At 39.1% G+C, this 26,086-nt stretch overlaps 1 protein-coding gene across 1 annotated transcript in view; it reads right to left on the reverse strand.

Moving 5' to 3' along the window:
• Positions 1-707: 707 nt before the first annotated feature.
• The window catches only part of LOC103185241 (rab11 family-interacting protein 2), a 47,295-nt gene continuing 21,916 nt past the window's right edge, over positions 708-26,086 (reverse strand). The window contains exons 3-5 of the mRNA XM_042336774.1: positions 23,553-23,898; positions 13,581-13,728; positions 708-5,795 (exon numbers count right to left, since the gene is read on the reverse strand). Of these exons, the coding sequence (XP_042192708.1) occupies positions 5,571-5,795; positions 13,581-13,728; positions 23,553-23,898 (719 nt within the window). The 3' untranslated portion in view covers positions 708-5,570. The remainder of the gene's footprint in view (positions 5,796-13,580; positions 13,729-23,552; positions 23,899-26,086) is intronic.

The raw sequence follows: 26,086 nt of genomic DNA on the forward strand, positions 1-26,086 counted from the left end.
TGTGCATCTACTGGAACCACTGCCTTAAATAACTATTATAGAATATATTATCATGGGAATTCCAGTGTCTGGTATCTGCATGGTTTATATTCCCAATACCCAATACCTCTATTATTGCTAAATACCAGATCCCCAGCATCTGATATCAGGCTCGCTCTTATCAGAACCAGATGATGCTACGCTTCAAACAATTTTGTTAATCTGTTTGTAATTTAAACTTGGATAGAAAGACAAATCAGAATCTGGCTCGAAAACACTAATTTCAGTCGGCATTCCACCTAAAGATTTCCTCCCCCCCCCCATCAAAAAAAAAGTGACGAAATATTTCTCTTCTGGCAGCCTTGGTTTACTCCAAGGCACAAGACAGCTGCTATGTGCAAGCGAGCATTCTGAAATAGAGTGACCGCAAGTGAAATAAGAGGCGATGCAAATTTCACTGATACAACCACAACCAGTGGAAGCTTTTCGGCGGAACAGCTAATATTATGTCAGTGTAAGAGGACGTCACACCAGCAAACAAATATTTAGTGCCACATAATGTAAGGTTATCATGTCTCCATTCTCCAATTTCACATGCAATTTTTGATCTTCTTTCTTCTCCAAGGACACAGTAGAGGTCTTTACAGAAATAGGAAAAAAAAGTTCACGTTTATAGTCAAAGTTTAACTCTCAGAGTTTCCTGATAAAGCAGACACCATAGCTTAATATTCCGTTGAATATAGTTTATTAAATATCTGAAACATGCACTGTATTATGCCTTTTTAGCAACAGCTTAAAGCATAGCTAAAACGCAGGATGTATTTAGAATCGTAACACATGTAATAAAAGTTTGAGTGTGTGGCAACTTAAGTACAGCGTGTTAAATCAACAGTCAATTTGATTCACTCTACTCGAACCACCAACAATTCAGCACCACCTGTGCTTTCCGTTCACCTTTTTGCAATTTCTGCATGCAAAGATTACACAGCAGTATTGAGAAGCTGTTTATCGAGTCACTTTCTTCACAAGAGCACAGATCAAGCTAAAGCTTACATGCATCCATCCACCTTAAAGGTATTTTCTTAACTTATTTACAACATCAGACAAATATGATCCAGCCCATTTAAAAGAGAACAAGTGGTGGTACTGCAGCTGACTGTACACACCTGATTCCTATAACAAAGTCAGTGATTAATGGGTTCATTTTGAAATAAACACAGAGGTACATTGTGAACAGCAAGCAACCTGATCATGGTTTCTTAAAAATTGATTTACAAAGTGTATAACATGAAATCCTATACAAGTCATTGTAAAAAGGTAGGAAACTGCAGATCAAGACATGGTATATTTGAAAACCACCAGACAAGTAATTCTTGTAGAATATTTGCCTTACTTACATCAGTTTAAAGTGCAAGCATTTCAGAATCTTTGTCAAATGGATGTTAAAGTTCCTGCAGAAAGATCAACTACCATACTTGTTCAATGAGCTTTAATAAATACTTTACAACAGGCTGGCCCAACAAAACTTCATACACCCCCAGACAGTAGATTAAGTGCTTATCTCGTGGTTAATATGGGGTGAAAAAAACCAGTATAAGAAAGGGTTTGGTTGCTTTCAATTGTACTAGTTCTCATCTCATCTTACTATATTTTAATAATGCATTGAGTAAAATGAATGCACGGCAAATAGTTGCCAAATGAACAGCATACGGGTATGTATATAAAAGCACCCTTGAAAATGATTGCAGCCACATCAAACAAAAAGTAAAATAGAATAAATATGGCAATAAATGTTTTACGTTTTAGAGCACAATAATAAATGAGGTACCTTTGAGTCTACGCACATAAAAGTTGAGCTAAGGCATAAGAAGGTTTTATTGGACATATACCTAAGCTAAGCTAAGCTTCATTCCTGGATCAGTGGCCAATCTCAAAACGACAAAGTAAACACTTCACCCTCAGCAGTTTACATTTTCACTAAAGTTGCGATTGTTCGAAGCAGTAATTAAAATGACAAGGGATACAAATAAAAAGGATAGTCGTGGTGTACTCTCAGTCAGTCCACGGTAAGTCTTCAGTGGTTTAAAATAATTGCCGCTCCTTCATTAATCTCTCTTGAAGTTTTGTGCCACTAATGCACCATCAAATACCCACTGGTTGTGAATAACATGGACGACACTCATATGTGGCTTCAAAAGTAAAACTGATACAATTTTGAGGGATTGGGTCAGTTGTGTCACATGTGTTAGTAAAACAAAGCAGCTTTATAAAACCGGGACTCATCAGCTGTTTTTCTAACAGTAAAACACAAGGAAAAACATTGTTCATTCGGGCCCACTAGTGTTATTACCTTTAGTACTGATCTTATGCAGAACCCAAGGCAATTAATAATGTCTTCTTTGTGCCATCAGAGCCTATACCAGAACACCTAACCTTCTACAGTTCACACAATTGGATAAATATACATGAACAACATTACATGACTCAATACTAAACACCTAATCTAGCCACCTAGACAATGGCTTCTACAGTATTAGTTTTACAAAGAAGCACAGGAGATTCATATTGAAGGATTTCAAAATGAAAATGAAAGCTGCTCATTGCTCCTTTTTAACCTTTTATTTTTCTGTTGCCTGTCTCCTCTTCAATACTATAGTTTTTAAATTGAAAAGCATATACTGATGGTTAAGGTGTCATATTCTACACTACTCTTTAAGTCTACAATCCACGAGGGTCAGTGCATTACACACAAGGGGGGAAAACATTGAGGCGGAATTCATTCATGAATGGAGAACTCTTAACCTATTGGTAACATTTGGATCGGCTGGTGATGGAAGTAACTCTCAAGATGAAAAACTATCCGATCCAGTGGAACTGTGGCTTATATCACAAACAGTAATTGTCATCTAAGCACATTCTACGTTGTTTAGAACCAAACTACTTTCAAGTCTACTAAAGTATCTGATCGCGGTTTTCGGATGTTCTGAGGACATTGCAGTGACATGAGCAATAATTACAGTACAGAGTTGCAATGTACAGAATGCCCTGGTAACACCTCTCCTTCTCCCATCACATGAAATTGTGCAGAGGTTTGATTTATGGCACGATATGTCCATCATTCTGCTTCTGCTGAAAAGTAATGCTAATGGAGATATTCAGGAATGATAGCGGTAAATAAGACCGCTGCCTGGTAAAATTAACCCACAATCAGAAGATAAAATAGAAGCAGAAGCTGGGAACTCAAATGGTAAAAAAAAAGGAAAAGATCAAGTAAAGCAAAAACAGCACAAGAAGATAATGCAATATTCTGAGAGTATGGGAACCTGTAATAGGTTCTGGATGATATCCTAAAGTGTGAGCATTTCATGGAGCTATCACAAGGGCCTCTTCGATTGTGTTACAGGAGTACAACACTCCCACCTGTCATTTATTACGCTATGCATTAGTTTCCCTGCAGAATGAAAAATAACTTTATTGCATGGTTACACCCCTCAACACCTGCAGTACAACTGTGGGAATTCTTCCTGCAGAATTCTTCCAGCAATTTAACCTTTTGCACCGCCTGAAAGCCAAGGCTGATGGAGCTGAACTAAAGCATTAATTAAATAAAAGTGCATTTGATAAACCGAGGCAGATGAATTTCTGGACCATTTTCACAACTCATTGCTGTGCTAATTTTTTTTTAACCTCAGCTCTTTAACTTCATGTCAAGAGCGTCATCTGTTTCAAAAACTCAAGATATAACCAATGTCTTATATTGATATAATGGTATATCTGCACTGCCAGGACTTTTAAGCTGTAGAAAAGAGCAGCCATATAAAAAAAGCACATCATATAGTATTAAACCTGTGTTGCAAACTTCATATCATTCTCAATAGTCATCCAGAGAATTCCAATGATGTGAAAACAAGGAAGTTAAGACAGTGAGTTTAAAAAAAAGGAGTATTATTTTCAAAGCTGTGAAAAACTTGAAGTGCTGCAGAAAGAATAAGCTTTTCTCTGTTGATGCTGGCATTGTTTTATTGCAACCAGATAAATATAATTTGAACGACAAAAGCAGCTTTCACCATTTAAAAAAAATATGTCCATCGGTACTACTGTGCTAAAACAAACATGTCCAAGGGAAGTTTTCAGTGAATGGTTTTGACACATAAATGAGTACCTATTGTCCTCTGACGTCTCACACTTGTTGCATTTTAGAATGCTCACAGGCTGTTTGACAGTGACATTATATATCTGTGCACTTCACCTGCTATTGTTGTAAGATTCCTTGTGCAGATTATAAAATGCATCTTTAAATAATCTGTGCAACAATTTTCAACTCCTAAGTACATCAATGAGGCATATAAAAAAATGTTAGAACAGGACCCATTGAATAATACTATCATTATACCAAGCCTTACTTAAGAGGCCACCCCAAGATTAAGCATTATATTTGGAGTTCAACTTAAATGGGCAGAAATGTTTGTATTTTGGCATAAAAACGCATCCTTTTTTTATGTCTGATACACAAAGCCTATTACAAAAAAAAGCTTTTTTTCCCATCCTCCAAAAGAAAGGATTTGTGAACATTATTTAAGTGGCAAAGAAAATTTGTTTGGTGTTCTTGGTTTAAGACGTCAAGGGCAGTAACATCACACACAGATTCGTGAGCTTAGACGCCATTATATAAAGATAAAGCACCTCATGTTCAACTTGAGCGAAATGCTAAGATTGTTTTCCACTCCAGTAGTTCGGCTTTACAGTTCTCCCTAAGCACGTGGCATATTCCAATTCAAAAGCAGATTGGAAGAACTGTATTTTTCTAATAATATTGCAGTGTCAAGTGCAGTAAACATTTAATGGAAGTACAGGTTTAAAATGAGCTCCGAATAAAAAGAGCATGGAACTGCCAGAAGACTAAAGTATAACAGATGATCAAGCCCGAGGCAAGAATAAAGTGATTAGTTTTTGGCATGATTACTGTAAACCGACATACTTTGTCAGTATACTTATACATTCAAGTAAAATAGCGATGGATAACAGTTCCTGCAATATAAACAATGACTAATTTTAGTGTGCACATCCTCTCAAACCAAGCCACATATCACCTGAAGTGTGCCCAAGAGCTTCGGAATAATTTAAAGGTGGCGTGTTAATACATTGAAGCCATATTCTCCTGCCATGGTTTGCTTCATCACGATATTCCAGTCTGCGAAGTATAACAGAAGATATATTGTCTATAGACTTCGCATGTGCGACGTGAACAGATGAGGGAACCCAGGAGGGCGATATACATCTGTCAGTGAAGCTAGCATGCAACGCCTTTCGATCCCCGTGCAAGACGAACATCGGCCCATTTTAAAATCAGTGAATAATTAAGTGAAGTAGAAAAAAAGATCAGAATTTTTGATTTAAACCAAAAGTGAACGAGAGAACATGACAAAGACACGTGAGTTGCACTTGGCTTGAAATGTAAGGAGGCAGCTCTGGGTTCCATAAAATTGATCACCGATTCACTCGGTTGCTGCACGAGGTTTCGCATCGAATTAGGTTCACAATTCTGTTATACACCTCAAATAAGTTTGGGTAATTATAAAATACTAACGAGGTCAATTTTTCTTTGGAAGTTTCCCAGCTCTCCGAGAGGGTTCGTACGGTACTCTGAGAATGCTGGGAGTTTCTTCCATGACTCGTACGAGCAGGTTATCAATGTAGTCCTCAAGTTCCCGGATTTGGCCATCCTTTCTCTTAATAAGTTCTTTATGCTTCAGAAGTTCACAGATCAACTCATTGTTCGAGAGATTCCTGTACCCAGTGGCAAATAGGTTGGGATCCTGAAATCAGAAACCAAAATTAATTGATGTCATTATTGACGCAACCCAATCAAGTCAGAATGCTATTGCTCAGCACTGTGTTATACTGACTGCTTGGAGCATTTGTCTGTATTGATAGCATCAGACGATATGTAAAACGAAGGCCTGTTCAGTTAAAGACCTCATGACATTATCTGAAAAGGAGTTTTTTGTCCCGATGTGCTGGTCAAGATTTCTTCCAGATAAATTCACACTTCATAGGGGTTTGTGGGGCCTGCTGTGCACAAATTGTCTGCCGCTTTTTCCCTACAAATACACAGTCAATACACACTGCCTCAATTCTCCTTGGGAGAGCCTGAAGACTTTTCGATGTTGTAAGCAACGCAACAAATGCACAGATTATCATTAATGATCCCTCTCCATTGGGTGGGTGGCAGGATCCTTTGCGGTGGATTTCCACTGAATGCAATCATTCAATGAGACATGAAGGTTGTGAAAGGGACTCGGTGTTTCCAATAGAATGCTTTGCCGACAAAAGGTCATTGGCAAACACCAGTTCTCGCAGTTTGTTTGGAGCCACAAGATGCATACTCAGTGAAGCTGATGTCACATGGATTACTTGTTAACAGACAACTTCAGACGCTGCAACCAGAAAGCATGCCCAACCCAACTGGGTCACAAGCAGACAAAGGATTTTAATAGCTGTAATCAGCAGACATGATATTTTGAAATGTCTAATCCTCACGCATTCAAACAAAGCTCCTTTATGAAAGATAGTAATTTGTGATTTTTTTAAAAAAAGCACTCGCTCTTCAAACAATAACTACAATAAAGCTCAGTGTTATCGCCAACCCCTCAAATGATTTAGCAAGTTCATCCTGTGAAAGCAGAAGGTTTGATACTCGTCCAAGGCTAGCCGAGGTGGACTAGTGTTGATGGAATTGGCCTCAGCAGCCCAGGGAAGAAAAAAAATTAGCTAGGATTCCCTAGCACCCGAGCTGATGGTTTGTAAGAATAGGGGTAGGAGAGTGATTGAAGCCACAGAAGAGAGGAGGGTTTTGAACCGGGTCTTGAAGGAGGCAAGGGAGGAGGCGAGGTGGAGGGACTGTGGGATGGATTCCAGAGGCTGGAGGCAGAGAGGTTGAAGGCCTGCCTGCCAATGGAGGGGCAGGGAGGCCCGGGGGGCCGGACAGCATCAGGTTGGGCCACAATGACCCCCATAGTCTAATAGTTTGTGCGGTATTCGACAAAAAGATTCATACTTGAACAATGGTCAACCGAGGTACTGGAGCATTACCCCAGTGGGAGAGGGGGGTGGTGGTGGGGGTGGGGGAGAAGAGGAAAGAGAAAAAGAAAATAGTAAATTAGAAACAGACCTCAGCAGCCCAGATTTAGGGGAAGAAGATAGAAAAATCAGATTGAGAAGAAGCCCATAATTTGCATTATTTCTAAACTGAATCCGCCTGTAAGGAACCCGAGTCACACAAATAACCAAAACGCAAAATACTGCAGATCCTGGAAATCTGAAACAAAACCAGAAGTGGCTGGGAACACTCAGCAGGTCAGGCAGCATCTATGGAGAAAGGAAAGTGAGTCAACGTTTTTTGGAGGACTCGCAAGCTAAGTTGTGCAGTGCTTGCAAAATGAAATTCTTGATGTATTCACAGAATACTACAGCACAGAAGGAGTCCATTCGGTCTATCGCACCTGTGCTGGCTCTTTGGAAGAGCTACCCAATCAGTCCACTTCCCCGCTCTTTCCCCATCATCGTTGCAAATTTTTTCTTTTCAAGTACCTATCCAATTCCCTTTTGAAAGTTGTTATTGAATTGCCTCCACTACCCTTTCAGGCAGTGTATTCCAGACCGAAACAACTCGGTTAAAAAAAAAATTCTCCTCATCACCCCTCTGGTTCTTTTGCCAATTATCTTGAATCTATGTTCCTTGGGTACCAACCCACCTACCAGTGGAAACAATTTCTCTCCGTCTACTCTATCAAAATCCCTCATTTTGCACACCTCTATTAAATCACTCCTTAACCTTCTCTGCTCTAAGGAGAACAATCCCAGTAATGGGGGATGATTGGCATTGGTCTTTCCCCATTTAGTGTACACTCGAATTGCTGCACGTCAAGTGAAAATAGCCACATTTATTTTACAAAATATTGTACAGTTTACTTGGCAGAAAGATCCGCTTCTCCACACCCGGATAACTTTGTGAGCAATATCCCCAAAAAGTACAATGGCTTTGTCCTCTCCATCAACCGAACCAGTACAGCAGCTATTGTTCTGTAAAAGGTAATGGTTTTAAGAATCTTCTGCGTTTAATGCTTTTAGGTCATGGTTAGAGATTTCTTTTGGCAGGGGAGGGGGGCTTAGAATTGTTTATGAAGGTCAAGGCATCAAATGCTAGAACAAAAAAACACTGTTGCAAAGCTGCTAAGTGAGGTTCTCAAACTGTGCCACATTCCGAGGAGATTTTGTGCTATGGACCACTTACTACCCATTAAGAACTGTGTCACCCGCCTTGCCCGTCCCACCATTAGCAGGCAAGCCTTCAGCCTCTCTACTCCACCCTCTGGAACTCCATCTCACATTTCCTCCGCCTCACCCCCTCCTTTGCCTCCTTCAAAATCTGTCTTCAGACCCTCCTTTTCAACCGTGCCTTCACTCACCCTCCTACCCCTACAACAACAACAACAACAAGATTCCACTTATAGAGCGCCTTTCACGTCAGGAGGACGTCCCAAGGCGCTGCACAGTTGGGTCATGACCCGAGCAGGGGGGAAATGGTCAGGGTGAGGGGAGGGAAGGGAGGGAGCGAGGAGGAGGAAGAGAGTCGAGAGGGGAGCTGAAGGCACGGTCAAAGAGAAAGGTTTTGAGACCGGCCTTGAAGGAGGAAAGGGAGGAAGCAAGGCGAAGGCACTGGGGGATGGAGTTCCAGAGCCTGGGGGCTGAGAGGCTGAAGGCCCGACCACCGATAGTAGGGCGGTTGGGGCGGGGGACGTGGAGCAGACCGGAGCCAGAGGAACGGAGGGTACGGGCAGGTAGGTAGGGGGATAGTAGGTTGGAGAGGTAGGAGGGAGCAAGGCCGTGAATGGCCTTGTAGGTGAGGATGAGGATCTTGAAATCAACCCGCCCTCCAACCATTCTGATCCCAATCCCCATCTCGGGTACGAATCCCTGACTGTCCAACGCCTTGGGATGTCCTCCTGATGTGAAAGGCGCTCTACAAATATAATTTGTTGCTGTTATATAGAGACTGAGCAAACCTGCACCACTTTACAACATCCCTATTTTAACTTGGAATATTTTCACTGGCATCATTTCAGGTCGGATTCAAACAAAGTTTGAAGTTCTAGCGATGTGCCACCTTGTCCCCCTGCAGGCCAACATTTTTAGCTTTTTTCTGTACACTGGTATTGTAAAACTTGATCTGCCCGAGACGATTAACTATATTATTTAGGCTCAACATTCATTTACTGAGAAGATGTAGTCATTTCAATCATCTTCAATGAAAATTCAGTTTTTGATCAGTTTGATCCCAGGAGTGTCTTAAATGCCACTTTTGTTTAAATCAGTCAATAGTCCATCAAATTATTTTTCTTTAAGGAACTGGTCCTTGATCTAAAACAGACACTGATCATTTGAAATTTTAAGAAACCAGGTGTTGCATTGTTAACACTAGGAATTAGGAACAGGAGAATGGCACAACAAGTGAGTTCCTTATTGATACGTTTTAGTGGCAATGAAGGGTAATAATCTCTTTTTAAAAAAATGTAGTCACTCAATCCATGACTGTTTGTGGGACAACGCTGTGCGCAATTGGCTGCCGCTTTTCGCCTGCAAAATACAGTCGCTACACTTTACAGTATATTCTGTGAAGCACTTTAGACGTCTTGAAGACACGATAAGGCACTATATCAAGTGCAAAGATTATTATATAATTAGTCCTACACATCTGCTTTTTCCATCATATCCCTCAATGCTCTCTCTTCTATAGAATTGCAGCTAGTTGCCCTGAAGCAATTTATACAGTTTGTTTCAATGACCTTCCTTGCTAACTTGTTTTCATAAATTTTCACCCTTTGTTGCACAAACGTTCTGTCCAACTTTAACTTTATTTTAAAATTTTGTTCAAATAAACCCTGCACTTCTAAATAAGCAGACACTTGTGGGCGCTCGCAAAGATGAGTAACATCATCTGGTTTTATTTTGATGATTGCATTTTTTTTAATTAGTGATTTTATCACTCACTACTTTAAGACTCATCTGAAGAGCGTCACCCAAACATGAAATCGTCCAGGAACTTTCTAATCAGATAATGTACAGTACTACAAAAGAGTTGCCACATCCACAGCCGACTCTCAGTAGGAAACAAAAAACTCCCTGCAGAACCCAGGCAGCTGGGTCAGATGAAGCTGCAAATAACAATGATATCTCCAACGCCCTCCTGCCAGAATGTGATGAAGTGTTCCATCCTGCCCTCGATGATCATTAGATCCTGCAGGTGCTTAGTGTTTGAATCAAACCAATTAAAAACAGATACAAAGTGCCGATTAAAAGCTCTTTCACTTCGCGTCCATGGGACACAGCGGCACTTTGTGAATTCTGAAAAACTTGGCTTCAGATTACAATTAGACTTGCTGATCAGCCCGTAGATTCGTTCGCAAACTTTAGCACAATATTTACAGTGAGGTAATGGGCCCTTAAGATTAAAATGGCTTTTGCAAACCTAATGCCGACTAGTCAGTGAAGTACAGGCTGATATCCACAGCAGTCCGGAGGGTGAGATAAGATGGCAAATCGGTCATTCGCTCATTCTTCTAATGAGGAAATTTGCTCTGGGAATATCACTCCAGTTACTTTCACATCTACTGTTCTTTCCTCCTCTCATCCACCTTACAGCACTTAATTAGGTGTTAAGGAGTTCATGCTGCTCCTTAAACTAGGTTGCGGCTCCTGTTTAAAGCAGCATCCATTGGAGACAGGTACTGGCACGAGAACAGAGATCTAAGCAAGCCTGATTACTATGCACACACCCAGCATAAACCCTCTTCAGTACCTAATGATGGAGAACAGGAGACAATTTATCTTGAAACTTTTGTACAGGGGACCCATAAATTATGTACCAATTGAATCGACGCAGATTTTTAATGAAAGTGCAAAATGGTGTGAAGCCAGTATTGTAGTATCTCCTTGCCTCCAAAATAACACCTTCGTTAATAGGGAATATGAAAGGGACACTAAACTTAAAATCCTCAACCAATCAAAGAAAGCATTTGACACAATTTGGAACCAGCCTGAAAGGTAATTCATAAGCCATAATTCCTAAATACAATTCAAATAAGTTGCAGTAAATTCCGGGCTCCAGCATTCAGAGCTCTATATAATGATTGCAGATAAAGGACCGTGTTTGTTTTTAACTTGTACTGTAGGCATTTCCCAACTTGTATCTAATTGGATGAGGAAATCCCGAGGACAACTGAATGTTTTCATACTGATGAAGCCTTGCAAGGCTTTCAAAGCAGCTGCATATTTGTCAGGTTCGGTTTTTGTTTAAATCTTAAATATTAAAATTTATTTAGAATTGAATACTAATTTAGTTTCTAATTTAATTTTTAGCATCGAGTTTCTTTGAGATGTTAATGATTTGTGAAAAACCACCTATACAAAGGTTTAGATCACAGGAACTTCAGGTCTTTTATGATGCAGTCAAGACAGCTCCATTATAACAGTAGCTAGGGTTCATAAAATCACAACCAGTGCTATAACAGGGTCACAGCTGGGTTTTTTTGAAGCACCGATGTAGCCAGCATATGGAATTTTTGGTCAAGTAAATGTCTGGTTCTATACCCCAACCGTGCTATAAACAAGCCCACATTAACATTGAGTGCCTTAAAAATGGGGTCCCACTATATAACACGAATGAAAAGGGTAAAGGTTTCCATTTGTACATTACAATTTTGTCTGTCAACCTGATTGAGGGGAATACAATACCAAATGAAATGTGTGGATTGCAAACATATGGTGAAATAGGCGATTTCCCTTACCTTGCATGTTAAGTGGACAAAGTTTCAATAAAACCACAAATGACAAGCAGCAGATTACTGTACTACCTGCATACTGCAATATATTTTAAAAAGGCTTAGGTATTAAAATTGGTTCCTCCAGCATCTGCATACTCTAAAAATTAGGATACTTTTCAATGAATTTCATAGGCAAGAAGCTTAAAAAAAAATGGTTCAGCTAAATGTACTGACCATGTGTGAACACATTACTTTGATGAAATTGCTCATCAAACCGAATTTAGATTAATGCATAACTAGGCTGGCAACGTGTTTTAAGGTTGGATCAGGACATCCATATGAAGTAAGAGAAAATAGGAATAGTACATTTGAATTCCACATCAAGTCCCAAATTATCCTTTGATCAGCTGTGGACTAATCTAGGCTTTTCAAAAAAAAGGTAAATTTGTGGGGCTAAAACATTTAATGTCATGCACAACATACATATCAAGGAATGTGAAAACTCCCAGCCTGCCAGATATGGGGTAATTCCCACAGGCTAGAAGTCATGCAACAGAAGTTAAACACATTCTCATTTACATATCACTTGTGAAAAGTGTTCTTTACACCAGTTATATAAGCAATGGACAAAATGCACAAATGAAAAGGGAATGGAACATTTTATTCTAAACTTACCATTAGATAACTTTAGGGGTAAATTTGATGCACTCTACATTTTAATGTTTGGTCACATAGCCATGAAATCAGCAGTGCCTGCCAAACATTACTTTAATCTTACTGTGAACTTCAACTGGAGTATATAGATAGCAATCTTAATGTTAATTTTCCCTCTGATGCAGCTACACTGCTTATTTGGGTAGTAAATGTTTTGGCACCCACACAAAAAATCATCATAGTATTGGACTGCTGCTTATCACTTTATATTTAATTTGTAATGCAAAGGGCCATTGAGCTGCCGAGTTTTGGATGAAGATAATAATACCTGCATTTGATATAGATGACCTGCCTTAGGTGTAACCTTCATCGTTTTAAGAGGAGCTTAGATTCCATATGAATAGAGTATAGTCACTGTACAATTGTGAATATACTATATATATATGGGTTTGAAACAGATTTGGGGGTTCAGTCAATATCTTGGCAAGAAAACCATGGCAGAAGCAGGTTGTGGAAGGATGAACTTCATGGCAAGAAGAGTAAAAGCTTTTACGGGTTTGTTTTAAACGGCAACAACATCAATTTGCATTTACATAACGTCCTTCATGAGTGGGGGGAGGGGGGGGCAAAAGCTTCTGATTGTTTAAGCAGGTTGGAGGGAAAGGATGGTGCCAGCGCTTGAAGTGATTGGTATGCGAGCGTGAGGATCTTGAAATGGATAGGGAGAAAGATAGCAAGGGGGGCAATTTCTGATCGAGTGCTCGCTTCATCTACACCTGAGAAAAAAACATAAACTTTGAAATAAAAAGATTCACTCTATCCCAGTGAAAAAAAATGAAAGCTAAACTTGTTCTTCTTTAAATACAATCCGAAATTTCAAAAGATTTCATGTTTTTGTAAAGTTCCAGAAATGGTAAAGAAACGCAGAAGTCTTGCCAGTCTCACAACAACAAACCAAGAGTACAAGACCTGTGAAAGGCATTCAAGCAAAAAACTATTTAAATGCCAATAAAGTACTGAAATAGGTCATCAAATAGCAAAACATTGCAGTCAAAACAAACCGTGATTTATTGCGTGATTTGGATAGATATTTCCCATGCACACATAGAAACAAAGTCTCCTTACATTTACTCTGCTTTTGTCTCCGTGGTATTCAAAGTGATGTTGTTTAAAGCCTTTGCTTAAATGTTGATTAATCTTCTGATAGTTTAACTTGTCATGAGAGGACGTTTCCACTATCTTCAAGTCGTCAGTCATTGGGGATTTTAGTGAGCTGGAAATAGAAATTTGGGAAAATTACAACCTACATTTATAGACTGCACTTCACATAAAAAGTCTTTATGCAAAATGATTAATTAGAAATGAAGGCAATGTTTATATATTTTTTTTTAGGCATGGCTAATGTGGCAACTGATTTGCACCAACTGTTCCCTACAAACAGCAATGAGAAACAAAGTCAATTCATATAGTTGACTTGTTAAGTCCTGTAGCTTAGTGGTTAGAGCGCTCACCTCGCAAGCGAAAGGATCTGGGTTCAACTAGCGAAACCTTGGGCAAGTTTCCTTACTCCACATGCCTGCTTGTTAGTCGATTTTCCGGTGGTAATAATCTCTTCAAAGATAAACAATAATTTGGTCACTCTATCCACAAGTGTTTGTGGGACACTGCTGTGCGCAATTGGGTGCCACGTTTTGGCCCCAAAAATACAGTCAACTCACTTTACAGTATATTCTGTGAAGCACTTGAGATGTCTCGAAGACATGATAAGGCGATATCCAAGGATTATTATTATTATAAATCTGGATGAGAAGGCGATATAAGACCAGCAAATGACATTGTTTAGGAGAGGTGGAAGGGAGTAAAAGGAGACATTAACATCAATTTGCATTTCAGATTAATAGAAAAATAGAAATACAACAATAATCACTGCATTTGATATAGCACCTTACCATACTGAAACAATTTACAGCACTTCAGATGTTTTTTTTCCCTGTAAAGTCTTGACTCTATATATTTGTAGTGAAATGCAGCAGCCAATTTCCTCACGGCAAAGTCTGAAAAAAGCCATAATGTGAATCAGAATGTTTTTTTTAATCTGAGGCATAGTTGGCCAGCTCACCGAGAGAAACTCTTCTCGAATTGTGCCACAGGATCTTTAGCGTCCACCTGAACAGGCAGACTAAACTTTGGTTTAACATAATAATAGTAATCCTTGCATTTGATATTTGATGCCTCAAAGTGCATCAAAGAATATACTGTAAAGTGAATTCAGAAGGATGTTTCAATGAAATACACATCGTTTTGGGACACCTACAATCTGTAACACAAAATTTGATTTTCTACATACCCTTAGTGTTATAACATGTCCATTCTTATACTGTGCATTGTTTTTCAGGAAAACCCTATGAAGAAATATTCCAATTCTGCTCACAAAGCAACAGAACTTCACATCCCACCCTAAATTCAAGTTTATGTTAAAAAGATGAGGAGGCTGAGGGTGGGGATGTTAAGAGTGAGTCGACCTGCCTGATAATAGAAGGTTGGAGGAGGTGCAAATGAATTGCTGCTTCACATGGAGCGTGTGTTCTGGGCCGTGGGTTGCAATGTGGAAAGAAATTAAGTGGCAGCTTGTGGAGCCAGAGAAAAACATGCATGGGGACGGGATCAGCCGACAGCCACTCTGCAGTGGGGACATTCGGGGCTTTAACAGCAAACAATATTTTAAAGTCAAATGCAAGGATTAAAGTCCTAAACATTAAAGTTCTCAATTCAGAATATGCAAGTCCATCAGAATTCGGGTTTCCAAAGTTTGGTTTTAATGTGAAATGCTAATTACGTTCCATTTTGTTACTTAATGTGAAGGATTTGAACGTACAGCTATTTTGTGATCAGGGCATTGTACCTTGTTACTATTACCTTCGGTATGCCTGATCAAAATGTAATTCAGTGGGAACCTGAATTAGCTTTGACAATCCTGGGGAGAGGGGGAGGTGGGCAGCAGGGGGAGGGGGAAAGGAAAGAGGTCAGATTACAACAAAGGTCACAGCTGTAAGGAAAAAAAGTGACTGGTGAATCAATTCCCTGCTAATTCCTATTATACTAGGCTGTAACAGTGATCTGAGGCGTTCTGCCCTGCTCACTATAGGATTGATCTGTACGAGGCACTCTTTCATCAGGTATTGTCTGAAATCTAAAGACAGGAACCCTCCTTTCGTGGCCCGCTTTTCATTCTCACATTGATGTGTCAAAGATGTGATGGACTCGCTCATTCATGGCTTGTTTTTTTTGATCTCTCTCAGAAAAAAATGAGTTAAGTGAACTGGATCGAATTAGCTGTGGTGAAAACCAAGAACAGCTCCATTTGAAGAAGTGTGGCAGTAATTTGTAGTGCCCTTTCTTCATCTGATGTCATTCCCATGTCAGACAAGCTGGAGGATGTGGTGGTCAATTGCTCAGATGGTCTATGGATAAAAGGTTAAAGAGGTAAATCCTAATTACCCACATGACAAACTGAGACCAACTTTTTTTCTAAGTGGGTAATCCTTACAATCTATTAAATGTAAAGTGCCAAAGTAAAAATAAGTCAAGCAAATTGTGTCTGATCATATTCAGCAATACAAAAGAGTGTTGAAGAAGTGCGGTATTAGTTAGTGTCCACAGTTAAAATGTTATTATACTGATGAATAGTACAAAATAGACTTTGGGTTATGAATCGTTTCAGAAATAAATATTTAGTAGAGGTCAAACATTATAGTAGTCCAGGTATTAGTCGGGCCACTAAACTTTCATTTCAAATTAAACATGTCTTTAATGTATAATTAGTAGTCTTTTAATAGGCGATTATAAATTTACATCCAGGTAATCATTGATTTTTAAAAACAAAAACCGAAAAGTTCAAATTACAATATGAAATCATATTTTCAAGTCTTTTGTTCCAATATCCTGCCATTAACATCACCTCTTCTACTGTGCTCACTGAACCTTGCTATGCTGAAGTAGGTCCGAAAGGCTACTTGAACACCAAAAAAACTACAGTATTTAACATAACGTCTACCAGTACGTTTAAATTGGTTGTTTAATCTCCAATTTTGCTAATAATGTTATTATTATTATAAAGCACAAGAAAACAAAAATGGAAATTCAGCTTGCTGAAAACACCGAACAGTCAACTCAGAAAAAGAAACCTTCAAACTATCACTATACTGTATAGCCAGCAGCAGAGTTCATCAGAAGATTAAATGAGATATAGTTTTGGAACCTCAGATAGAGTACGGAGAGGCCTAAGCAACGTACTAGCAATCCTCCTATAGTCAATGGGTTAGTTTCTCTAAGATGCTTACGGTAAGGACTTGTGTTGCATCGTTTTAGGATGTTGAGGGTTGTTAGCTTATTATGAACATTGTGAGCTTTACATGATTATCTGGTGTCTCAAAGCCAAACATTTAACTCCACCCCTCCCCCCCCACCAATCAGTCAACTCTACGAAGTCAGCAGCAACGTTAATATTAGCATTTTAGAGCAGCCAGAATTTAGCAAACAACAAACTGTTGAGTTCAGTCTTAACTTTGAAGTCAGTTTTCTACAGTTTGTAAAATAAATTACAAAAACAAAATTGGTTTCAAATGAGGCTCTATTTAACACTGTGATAAATACTCCCTGAAATAAAATAATAATCCTTGCATTTGATATAGCACCTTATCACGTCTTCGAGATGTCTCAAAGCGCTTCACAGAATATACTGTCAAGTGAAACAAAAACAGAGAGAGCCGGGAAAACTCAGCAGGTCAGGCAGCATCTATGAAGAAAGGAAAGTGAGTCAATGTTTCGGGTCCACGACCCTTCATCAGAACTGGGGCATGTTGGGAGGGAGAAATTTTTAAGTTGAGAGGGGGAGGCAGGACAAGGAAGACAAAAGAAGACAAAGGAGAGAACGAGTTAGAGGTGATAGTGGCGTAAAACAAAAAGGGGGGGTTGTACAACAAAAAGGGGGGGGTGGGTTGGGGGAGAAGAGGTGTTAATAGTGCAGAACAGGCAACACACCAGAGAGAGGCAAATAGTGTCTGGGGTGATGATTGTAATGATAACAGAAGATAACTCTTCTGGTAGCAGAAAGAGGGGGAAAGGTGAGCTGTTATGGTCTGAAGTGGCTGAAATCGATATTAAGGCCAGAGGGCTGTACAGGGCTGTTCTCCCCAAAAATGAGCTCCTGATAAATAGGACGATCTTTCCAAATGTTAATTTCTCAAGAGTATTCACTGCATTATTTAGTTGCACATTCAGATTGTCAGCATGGAAACAGAAATAAAAATTAGGCGGATTACTACAATGTTTTTGATATAAATCTGCCCGCCCAAGGGCAACGTTAACTCCACATTAACATCAGAGTTTCAACTCCAGTAAAACAAATGCCCAATAAAATAAAACTATCCCTTTCTCATGGCTCGAATATGTAATATCTTATCTGCATATGCACATTAGGGCTGTGTTGAGAAAAATGCTGCAGATCGCTGGAGTTCTGTATCTAAGTTACTTGTGTGTGTTGAATTTCACTGCTGCATTTCATTACAACCAGAAAGGAAACTGCTAATCTGCTTCAGAGCGCAACTGAAGATTTTAATGGTGTTCTTACAAAGCAATATGAAGGGATCACAGGTGTGCTCAGCAAACCCCTCAACTTTTAAAGAGCTTGTTATTAATCTGCTTGGTATCTCCAAGGATTCACTTAATAGTGTCTGGTACTTTTAAAAGCTATTGGTAATAAACCCATCCAGTTTAAACTGTTGTGCTTTTATGCTAGACTGTCCAGCAGCTCCTAAGAGCTCAATAATTACTTGTCCCATTTCTCTACAGAGCTAGTTAATTACCTGCCTGTATCTCAATGGAACTTGTGAAGAACATGTCCAGTCTCTTTAAAGAGCATTTAATAAGGCAATCAAATTAAACCCAGCTCTCCTTTTCCACTTGCCTAGAACTGTAAATTGAGAAATTTTCACTTCATTGCTACTAATTTAGGCTTGGTGAATCTTTCTTCAAATTAACAAAAGGCTAATAGATTGTCACAAGAAATGTCATTGAGGTATCACTTTTCTTTACAGTTGACTAATGTACACAATCGCATACTGTAAACTAACAAATTGCTCCTTGCAATATCATCCCAATTTTGTAATTGTAAAAACAGCTACTGATTGTTAAATGAGTGAGAAAGGATACTGTTGGAAAAGTTATCATTAATTTGCCATTTCTAGTGCATCTACATTTGCTAATTACAGATTCGAAGATTATCTAAAGCACAAACTGTAAATATATCAATATGTATTGCGGTTTAAGAAAAGCATGCCCCGACTTATCACTCCAATTACTGTATACTGAACTTATTCACATCCCCAAACAATTCTGTGAATAGCACATGTTCACAGAATATGTGCTATTCAGTGATATCCAGAGACAGCCTTTTGTTGTTTTTAACACAACCAATGAGGCAATGTACAGAATAAATTTGATTAATATTCTACGAGTCTAGTGGGCAGCAAGATAAGCATGCTTTGCAATAATGGATGTCAATATTAGACTTGGCAAAGTATCCCTGAGATTAAACTAATTTGTCTTGTGGTGGCTACCACTTAAGAGATGATTTTGAAAATGTCAAAAATTGGTTTTGTAGCGTAGATACTGTGCTTGAGGGGGTCTGAATAAATCTCAGAGAGTCACAGAAATGTATTGGGCAGTGGGTCATGTTGAAAATCGAAAGCTTGTAGTTAACCTCACAACCACATGCTGCAGTCAATCTTAAGCATTCTTACACTCTCCAGTTTTAGGTTCAAAACCAACAATGTGGCAACGAACTGGTACAATGCCAAAGTGGCAAGGTATAGGTTCACATACAGCGAAGAATAAGGCTGGGAGCAGGAGCCAGGGCTTGGAAGCAGAGAAGAAAGCCCCCTCCCCTCCCTATCCCCCAGAAAGAGCCAACCTCCTGGCAACCAGCTCAAGAGAGGTATAGACAAAGGGCAATAACAGGTTGCCTGGCTGCCCTTTTGATCTGGAAACTGTGCAAGTTATGTATGGGTAGGGGGACTTCAGAGAGAGAAAATAAACTTCAAGCAAAATTCATAATTAGTTTTTTTTTAAGAGAGAACAGGGTTAGCACGTGCTTAGAATGCCATTATAGTAATTTCATACACAGTAAATCCCTACAGTCGTGAGGTAAACGGATAAATATTTTGGGGGACTGTTAGCCAGGACACCGTTTCCCTTTTCAAGGTTTTTTTGTTCTCCCCGCTCCGCCCCTCAGTACTGCATACCATGCATGTGTTAGCCCAACTAAGGTGGTAGCACTCTCACTTTGGAGACAGAAAGTTGTGGGTTCAAGACCAATGTCGGGAGTTTTAGCTCATATAGCTTTGGCTGACACTCCCAATGCAGTGCATTGTTGAAGGTACCATTCTTTGGATGAGACGTTAAATCAAGGTCTGCTCTGAACTAGTTGTTCAAGTTGATGATAAAGATTTCATGGTACTATTTGAAAGAGAAGGGAGTTTCTCCCTGTGTCCAGGGAAACAATCTCCCAGATAAAAGTGGTTCTTCACTTCACGGCCGTTTGTAGGACATTACTACGTGCAAATTGGCTGCTGAGTTTGCCTACAAAATACAGTCACTATTTTTTACAGTAAAATCTGTTAAGCACTTTGTGATATGCTCCTGATGTGAAAGGCTCTCCATCAAATGTAAGGATTATTATTTTATTAGATGTGCTAAGTCCCCATATCATGTACAATTAGGGCCTGCCCTAGTCAGAACTATGAAAAAATAATCTTGGCTTTCCCACTAACATTTACTCCCTGAGGATAAGGGACCTTTCACTCTAGCAGTAGATGGGGAAGCTTAGTTATTTAGAATTTAGGACATGATCTGTAAAATAGGACGTAACTTGCAGCAGGTTCGGATAGTTAATATATAGAATGTGCTGAACAAAATATAACAGGAAGTTTTGTACAGTTCATTCTTCCAGCAATAAGAATAACACGATTTCTACAAAGGATTAAATTTGCAAAGACTCCCATGAGAATTAGCAGCCCAAGTACCCAGAAACACATTTCTGCAGGTCTTCTGATGTGAAAGGCACTATACAAATATCATTTGTTGTTGTTGTTGTCTTCCCTCTCATCTTGGAATTCATTTCTATTTAAGGGAACTGTGGGCATTTATGACGTGAAGTTACCAAAGTTACCATTTCCAGATGCAGGTCACTTCCAGATGGGTTTGCAATCTGGCTCCCATGAAAGTTAGGCCCTGAGAAAGGTCACACTGGGATCCCCCAGTATAATATAAATAATATAAATATAGTAAAACATATAGTATAAATAATGTATAAAGTGTAGTATAACATATAAATTTTATATATTTCAAGTAAATATTATATATACTTTAAATATATAAATTTATATAAGTTATACTATACTTTACAATACTATATATTGTATATAGTATAACTGCTGTGCACAATTGGCTGCCGCATTTCAACTACAAAATAGTCAACTCACTTTACAGCGTATCCTGTGAAGCGTTTTGAGACGTCTCGAAGACGTGATAAGGCACTATATCAAATGCAAGGATTATTATTATTATAGATGGTTCAGCTGTGCCCCTTTCCAACTGCTCCTTAGCATAGATACCAGCACAAAGACAAACAGCCTGAATAGTCAGCAAAGTAGAGATAGAGTCCTATATATTTTCTGCCCTCACCATTACATGGAAGTATTGCAAATTGATAGCTCACGTTAGACCTAATCACAGAAATCAGTAAGACATTAGTTAGCACACCGCAGCATTGTAGCACAAGTATTACAACCACAGCAGCTTAGTATTTATTAAAATGGCTTTATGACTACTTTAAAATCTTAAGAAATGCCAAATAGTCAGTCTTTCATTTGAACGGCTGAGTTTTTAAGAAGACTAGAAAAGGGTTAGGATGGCGATTGATCTCAAAACATTTTCTGTTTTAGGGGTGAGGAAGCAAAAAACAAAATTATCCATTAATCCTTGTCCTGATCGCTAGCCAGAGACCTCTACTGGAAGGTGTGTGCGTTGAGCGTGGTTGTTGGGTGAGGAATGGGTCAAGCTTGGCTGGGATGCTCTCCCAATAATCACCCATCACTGATTGCATGAATAATGGCCACGTTGGCAAGCTTTAGGAAGAGCAGCAATGTTTACACTGTGGTCAGAGGGAGTATGACTGGAGCCAAAGCACGTAATTTTTACATTTACTACAGTACTTTAATATGCAGAGAAACGCTAGCTTCTTTGGGGGGAGGGGGGGGGGGCGGGTCAGAAAAATAAACTCACTACAAATGACTTTGAAATGAACAACTTGTACTAGCTGTTAAAATTCACAAGGAAGAGAGCATCCGCAAGTACATTTTGAACCTTTCCAGATACATTAGCCTGGAGAAATAGCACCAAAGAAACAGAATTAAACAGGTTATGGTAAGCAGGTATATCAAATCCAGGAGGGAAAAGAAGTGGGTTACATTTATTGGGGAGTTTTCTTCTGAGGGGGTTGAATATAATGTCTCCAAATCAAAGTGCCAACTTTAAGGTTAATCCCCATTGTTGCAAAATAAAAGCTATTCAATAGCATACGAAGAATTGCAAAAACAAGCAAGAATTACACCATCATAGTCAATCACTGAACCCCATTTTTGAGGCAAGCTCCCCAACAGAGGAATGTAGAAAGTCATCACCAAAAACAACAGCTTCTTTCTAACATAATGTAAGATGTGTTTGTCAATATTATAACATGGGGCAAAATAAAATCACCTTAAGATCTAGTTCTTTTTTCACTTTGTTTTGTTAATTTCAAATTTCTGGCAGCATTAACATTGAGTATATTCAATATTAATCTAGTGATTACCTTTATAAAGCAGTTATTTATGGATGTCAACACCAGTCTTGTGAAAGTACAATGATTGCTGGGTTGGTTTTTAGAAACCATGGTTCAGGAAGAATATTCAGTTTTCAATTCAAACACCTGCTGCACAATGTATTACATTACAAGAATATACAGAGTACCCATAAGTGAATGAGTAACTTGCGTTCAAAAAAAATCTTGCATTTGATAGAGACCTATAATGTCGAAACCTCTCAAAGTGGTTCACAGGTAATTGCTGTCAAGTGCAGTTTATATTTGCCACAGCAAGATCCCACAAAACCACCATGAAATAAATAAGCAATTGATCTGGAGTTAGTTAAATACCAGCCTGTGATCGCTCTACCGCAGAACAGGACTTAGCGGCTTTATTTGAATAAGAAACGTTTAAAAATTACAAACCAGAAACTAAGCAAATTGGAGTTTTCAAATCCAAAGCTGCAAGTTTTCCACTATTAGTTTGATGTGTTACATATTAATGCCCGACTATCACACATGTGTAGGTAGTTAAGACCACTTCAGTCTCCAGTGCTTTCACAGGAATACAAGATCAGAAGAGGTTCGGATCAAGAAAACCCATTGGCAACTTTGATCTTTTCCTCCAGGAACATCCACCCATCCTTGTCTCTTCGTAAGATCAGCCAGAGTTCCCACTCCTGATCACTAGCTGGGTGCGTGTACACTTTCATACAAGATCGGGCTCAGCTGTTATCATCGCAGTGGACAAACAGCCTACATTCAATGTCAGAGCTCACACACACAAACAACAGCTATTTGGGTGAGGTTGCTGGAGGCGATTGGTGGTCGCTGAACCGTGGCCCTAACAGAAGGAAAAAATGAGTCAAAATGCCTTAAGGAAGAAAATTAGAAGTGGAAAAAAAATTGGTTAGAAGCAAGTCTAAACATTTATGGAACAGGTTCTTAAAGTGGTCTTTATAGCTGGGTAGTTTTCCAACACAAATTTGATGAATTAGCGTTGCCTCGAGGCTGACGATGAATGGTCTCTGTTCCTATCTTTCACTGTATAGCAACACCACCAGTTTTGACAGCTGCAATTACACAGCAATATTATGGTAATGTACCTGCCAGAAGGTTAAATGGATGCATAACCATCTTCAAACAACCGCATGAAAGGCAGCAGTGAATAAATAAGGCAAAAACACAGCACTGACCTGGAGTTAGCGACTGCATTGTAGTTTGCAGAGAATGGATTTCTTGAATCAAATTCGAAACTGGCTTGAAGATCTTTGGTGAAAGGATTCAGGGGATCACCGAAACCGTCTGATCTCGCGATGACTTTCTCAGACTTTTTGGCATCTTTCTTTCCAGTCACTCGGGCAAACAGGCTCATTTTCTCCTTTTCTTTGTCTTTCTTGGCCTCCTTTTTGGTTTCTGATTGACCATCATTGGGGGTTTCGGAACTTGCATCTCCCCTCGTCTTCCACGAGTCGCTGCTGTTTTCAAAGGGATTTTTGCTTCTTGGCAATGTCGCTGCTTTTTGCGACATGTACACTAACCCTAAGTTTGGAAAAGGATCAGTGGGTGACTTTGGGGAATCAATTGTAATTTCTGCAACAATTCTCTCTTTTTTAAAAAAATATAAGAACTCTGGAATACTGACTTTTGAATTAAGACAATTTAAGAATTTTTCAAAATTTTGCATGATCTTAAATTTTAGGACTACGGTCTTAAAGTGAAGATTGTGAGAACCTTCCAGCTTTTGGTGATCAAACACTTTGTAATCCGTGTAGTGGGTGGGTATGGAGCACAATGGTGTATATAGGTGAACAGCATGGGGAAAAGTACAAGAAAGAGAGTGGGGTGGGTAGAAAAGAAGAAAATACTGTACTTCTCTTAGATAACGGACACTGCGCTATGTCTCAGTGTACAATTTGCAACTGAAAAGGAATTAGATCTAAATCTGCTAAACTTTCAAGTTGCATTAGAGCAAATTTATCTCATCACACTGAAGAACACAGGAAACTGCAGCATCGGAAAATTGCATTGCAAGCAATTAATATTGTGAGCTACTCTCTCCAATTTTTTCAACAACTCTCTTCTCAAAAGTAACTAACCAGTCCCTTCTTGAATTTACTGGCTGAAACCCAGCTTTTTCTTCTGCCAAATTCTTGCTCACAAGCAAAACCATTCTTCAAACAGGAATTTTTAATAAACTGGATAGAATTCTACCCTATTGATACCCTTAAATGGAAAGTGGATGAAGTTCAAATTTTCAATCACCAGTTTAAAGTTGCATTTTTCTTTAACTTCATGATTGAAAAATCATCTGGGCAGTGTGAAGAATACATAAATAAATAATTTGGGTTAACAGCCATTGTGGAGTCCTGTAGCTCAGGGGTTAGAGCACTCGCTTTGCAAGCAAGAGACCTGAGCTCAATTCCAGGCAGAGGGCGAAACCTTGGGCAAGTTTCCTTACTCCACACAGAGCCTAATGATAATCCCTCCAAAACCAAAAACAATAATAAATTGGTCATTTTCAATCCACAACTGTTTGTGGGACATTGCTGTGCGCAATTGGCTGCCGCGTTCGCCCACAAATATACAGTCAATTCACTTTACAGTGTGTTCTGTGAAGCGCTTTGGGACGTCCTCCCGACGTGAAAAGCACTATATCAAATGCAAGGATTATTATTATTATTATTATTTTGTAAATGATCATCCTTAAGAGGAACAAACTGCATTTCGGAGGGCAATGGGGTCTAATTACCATTTCTAATGGGAAGAATTCAAGTCACTTCAATTGGAGATTGTTGGATCAGGCTTGAACCCTTGGCATCTTCTTTGTCATGAACTGCTTCTCCACAGAACAAGATCCCCACAGGTTGATGGAAATTCTAATAGGATTTGTTATAATAATAATAATAATCCTTGCATTTGATATAGCGCTTTTCACGTCGGGAGGACGTCCCAAAACCTTCACAGAACACACTGTAAAGTGAATTGACTGTATATTTGTGGGCGAACGCGGCAGCCGATTGCGCACAGCAATGTCCCCAAACAGTCGTGGATTGAAAATGACCAATTTATTATTGTTTTTGGTTTTGGAGGGATTATCATTAGGCTCTGTGTGGAGTAAGGAAACTTGCCCAAGGTTTCGCCCTCTGCCTGGAATTGAACTCAGGTCTCTCGCTTGCAAAGCGAGTGCTCTAAACACTGAGCTACAGGATTATTCAGAAATCCGTTAAAACACCCCAAATTAGATCCCATTTGTAAGTTGCTTTACTTACCATTCTGTTAAGTTTATCAATTGCACTTAATGCACCCTCCTAAATGAGATCCAAAATTCTCATCTAAGTTTCAAAATGCCAAACAGATCCGATCTTCAAAAATCACATTGAATCATCTGACTGGTATGCACAAAAGGCAATAAAAATAATGTGAATAGTATAATTGCAATAATAATTATTAGTTATTCAGAAAAGTAGTACAAGTTTTAAAATCAATAAATTTAGAAGTATGAAGCTGACCTGATTTTCTCTAAAGTTTGTTACAATATCGATGGATTAGGCGATACATTTTAACCTTGTAATGCAAACCATACTGATGCTGTGTGTTCTTTTCAGTCCAAAGTACACACTGGTGGAAGATATTGGGTTGCAACAATTTTCGTTCTTTACGTTTTAAAAAAAGAATGTAAACCAGATGCTGTTATTTCATACACATTTGCAAATAGATGGAAGTATCA

Source organism: Callorhinchus milii, unplaced genomic scaffold (assembly GCF_018977255.1).
Source record: "Callorhinchus milii isolate IMCB2004 unplaced genomic scaffold, IMCB_Cmil_1.0 Scaffold7, whole genome shotgun sequence".
NCBI classification, from domain to species: Eukaryota; Metazoa; Chordata; class Chondrichthyes; order Chimaeriformes; family Callorhinchidae; genus Callorhinchus; species Callorhinchus milii.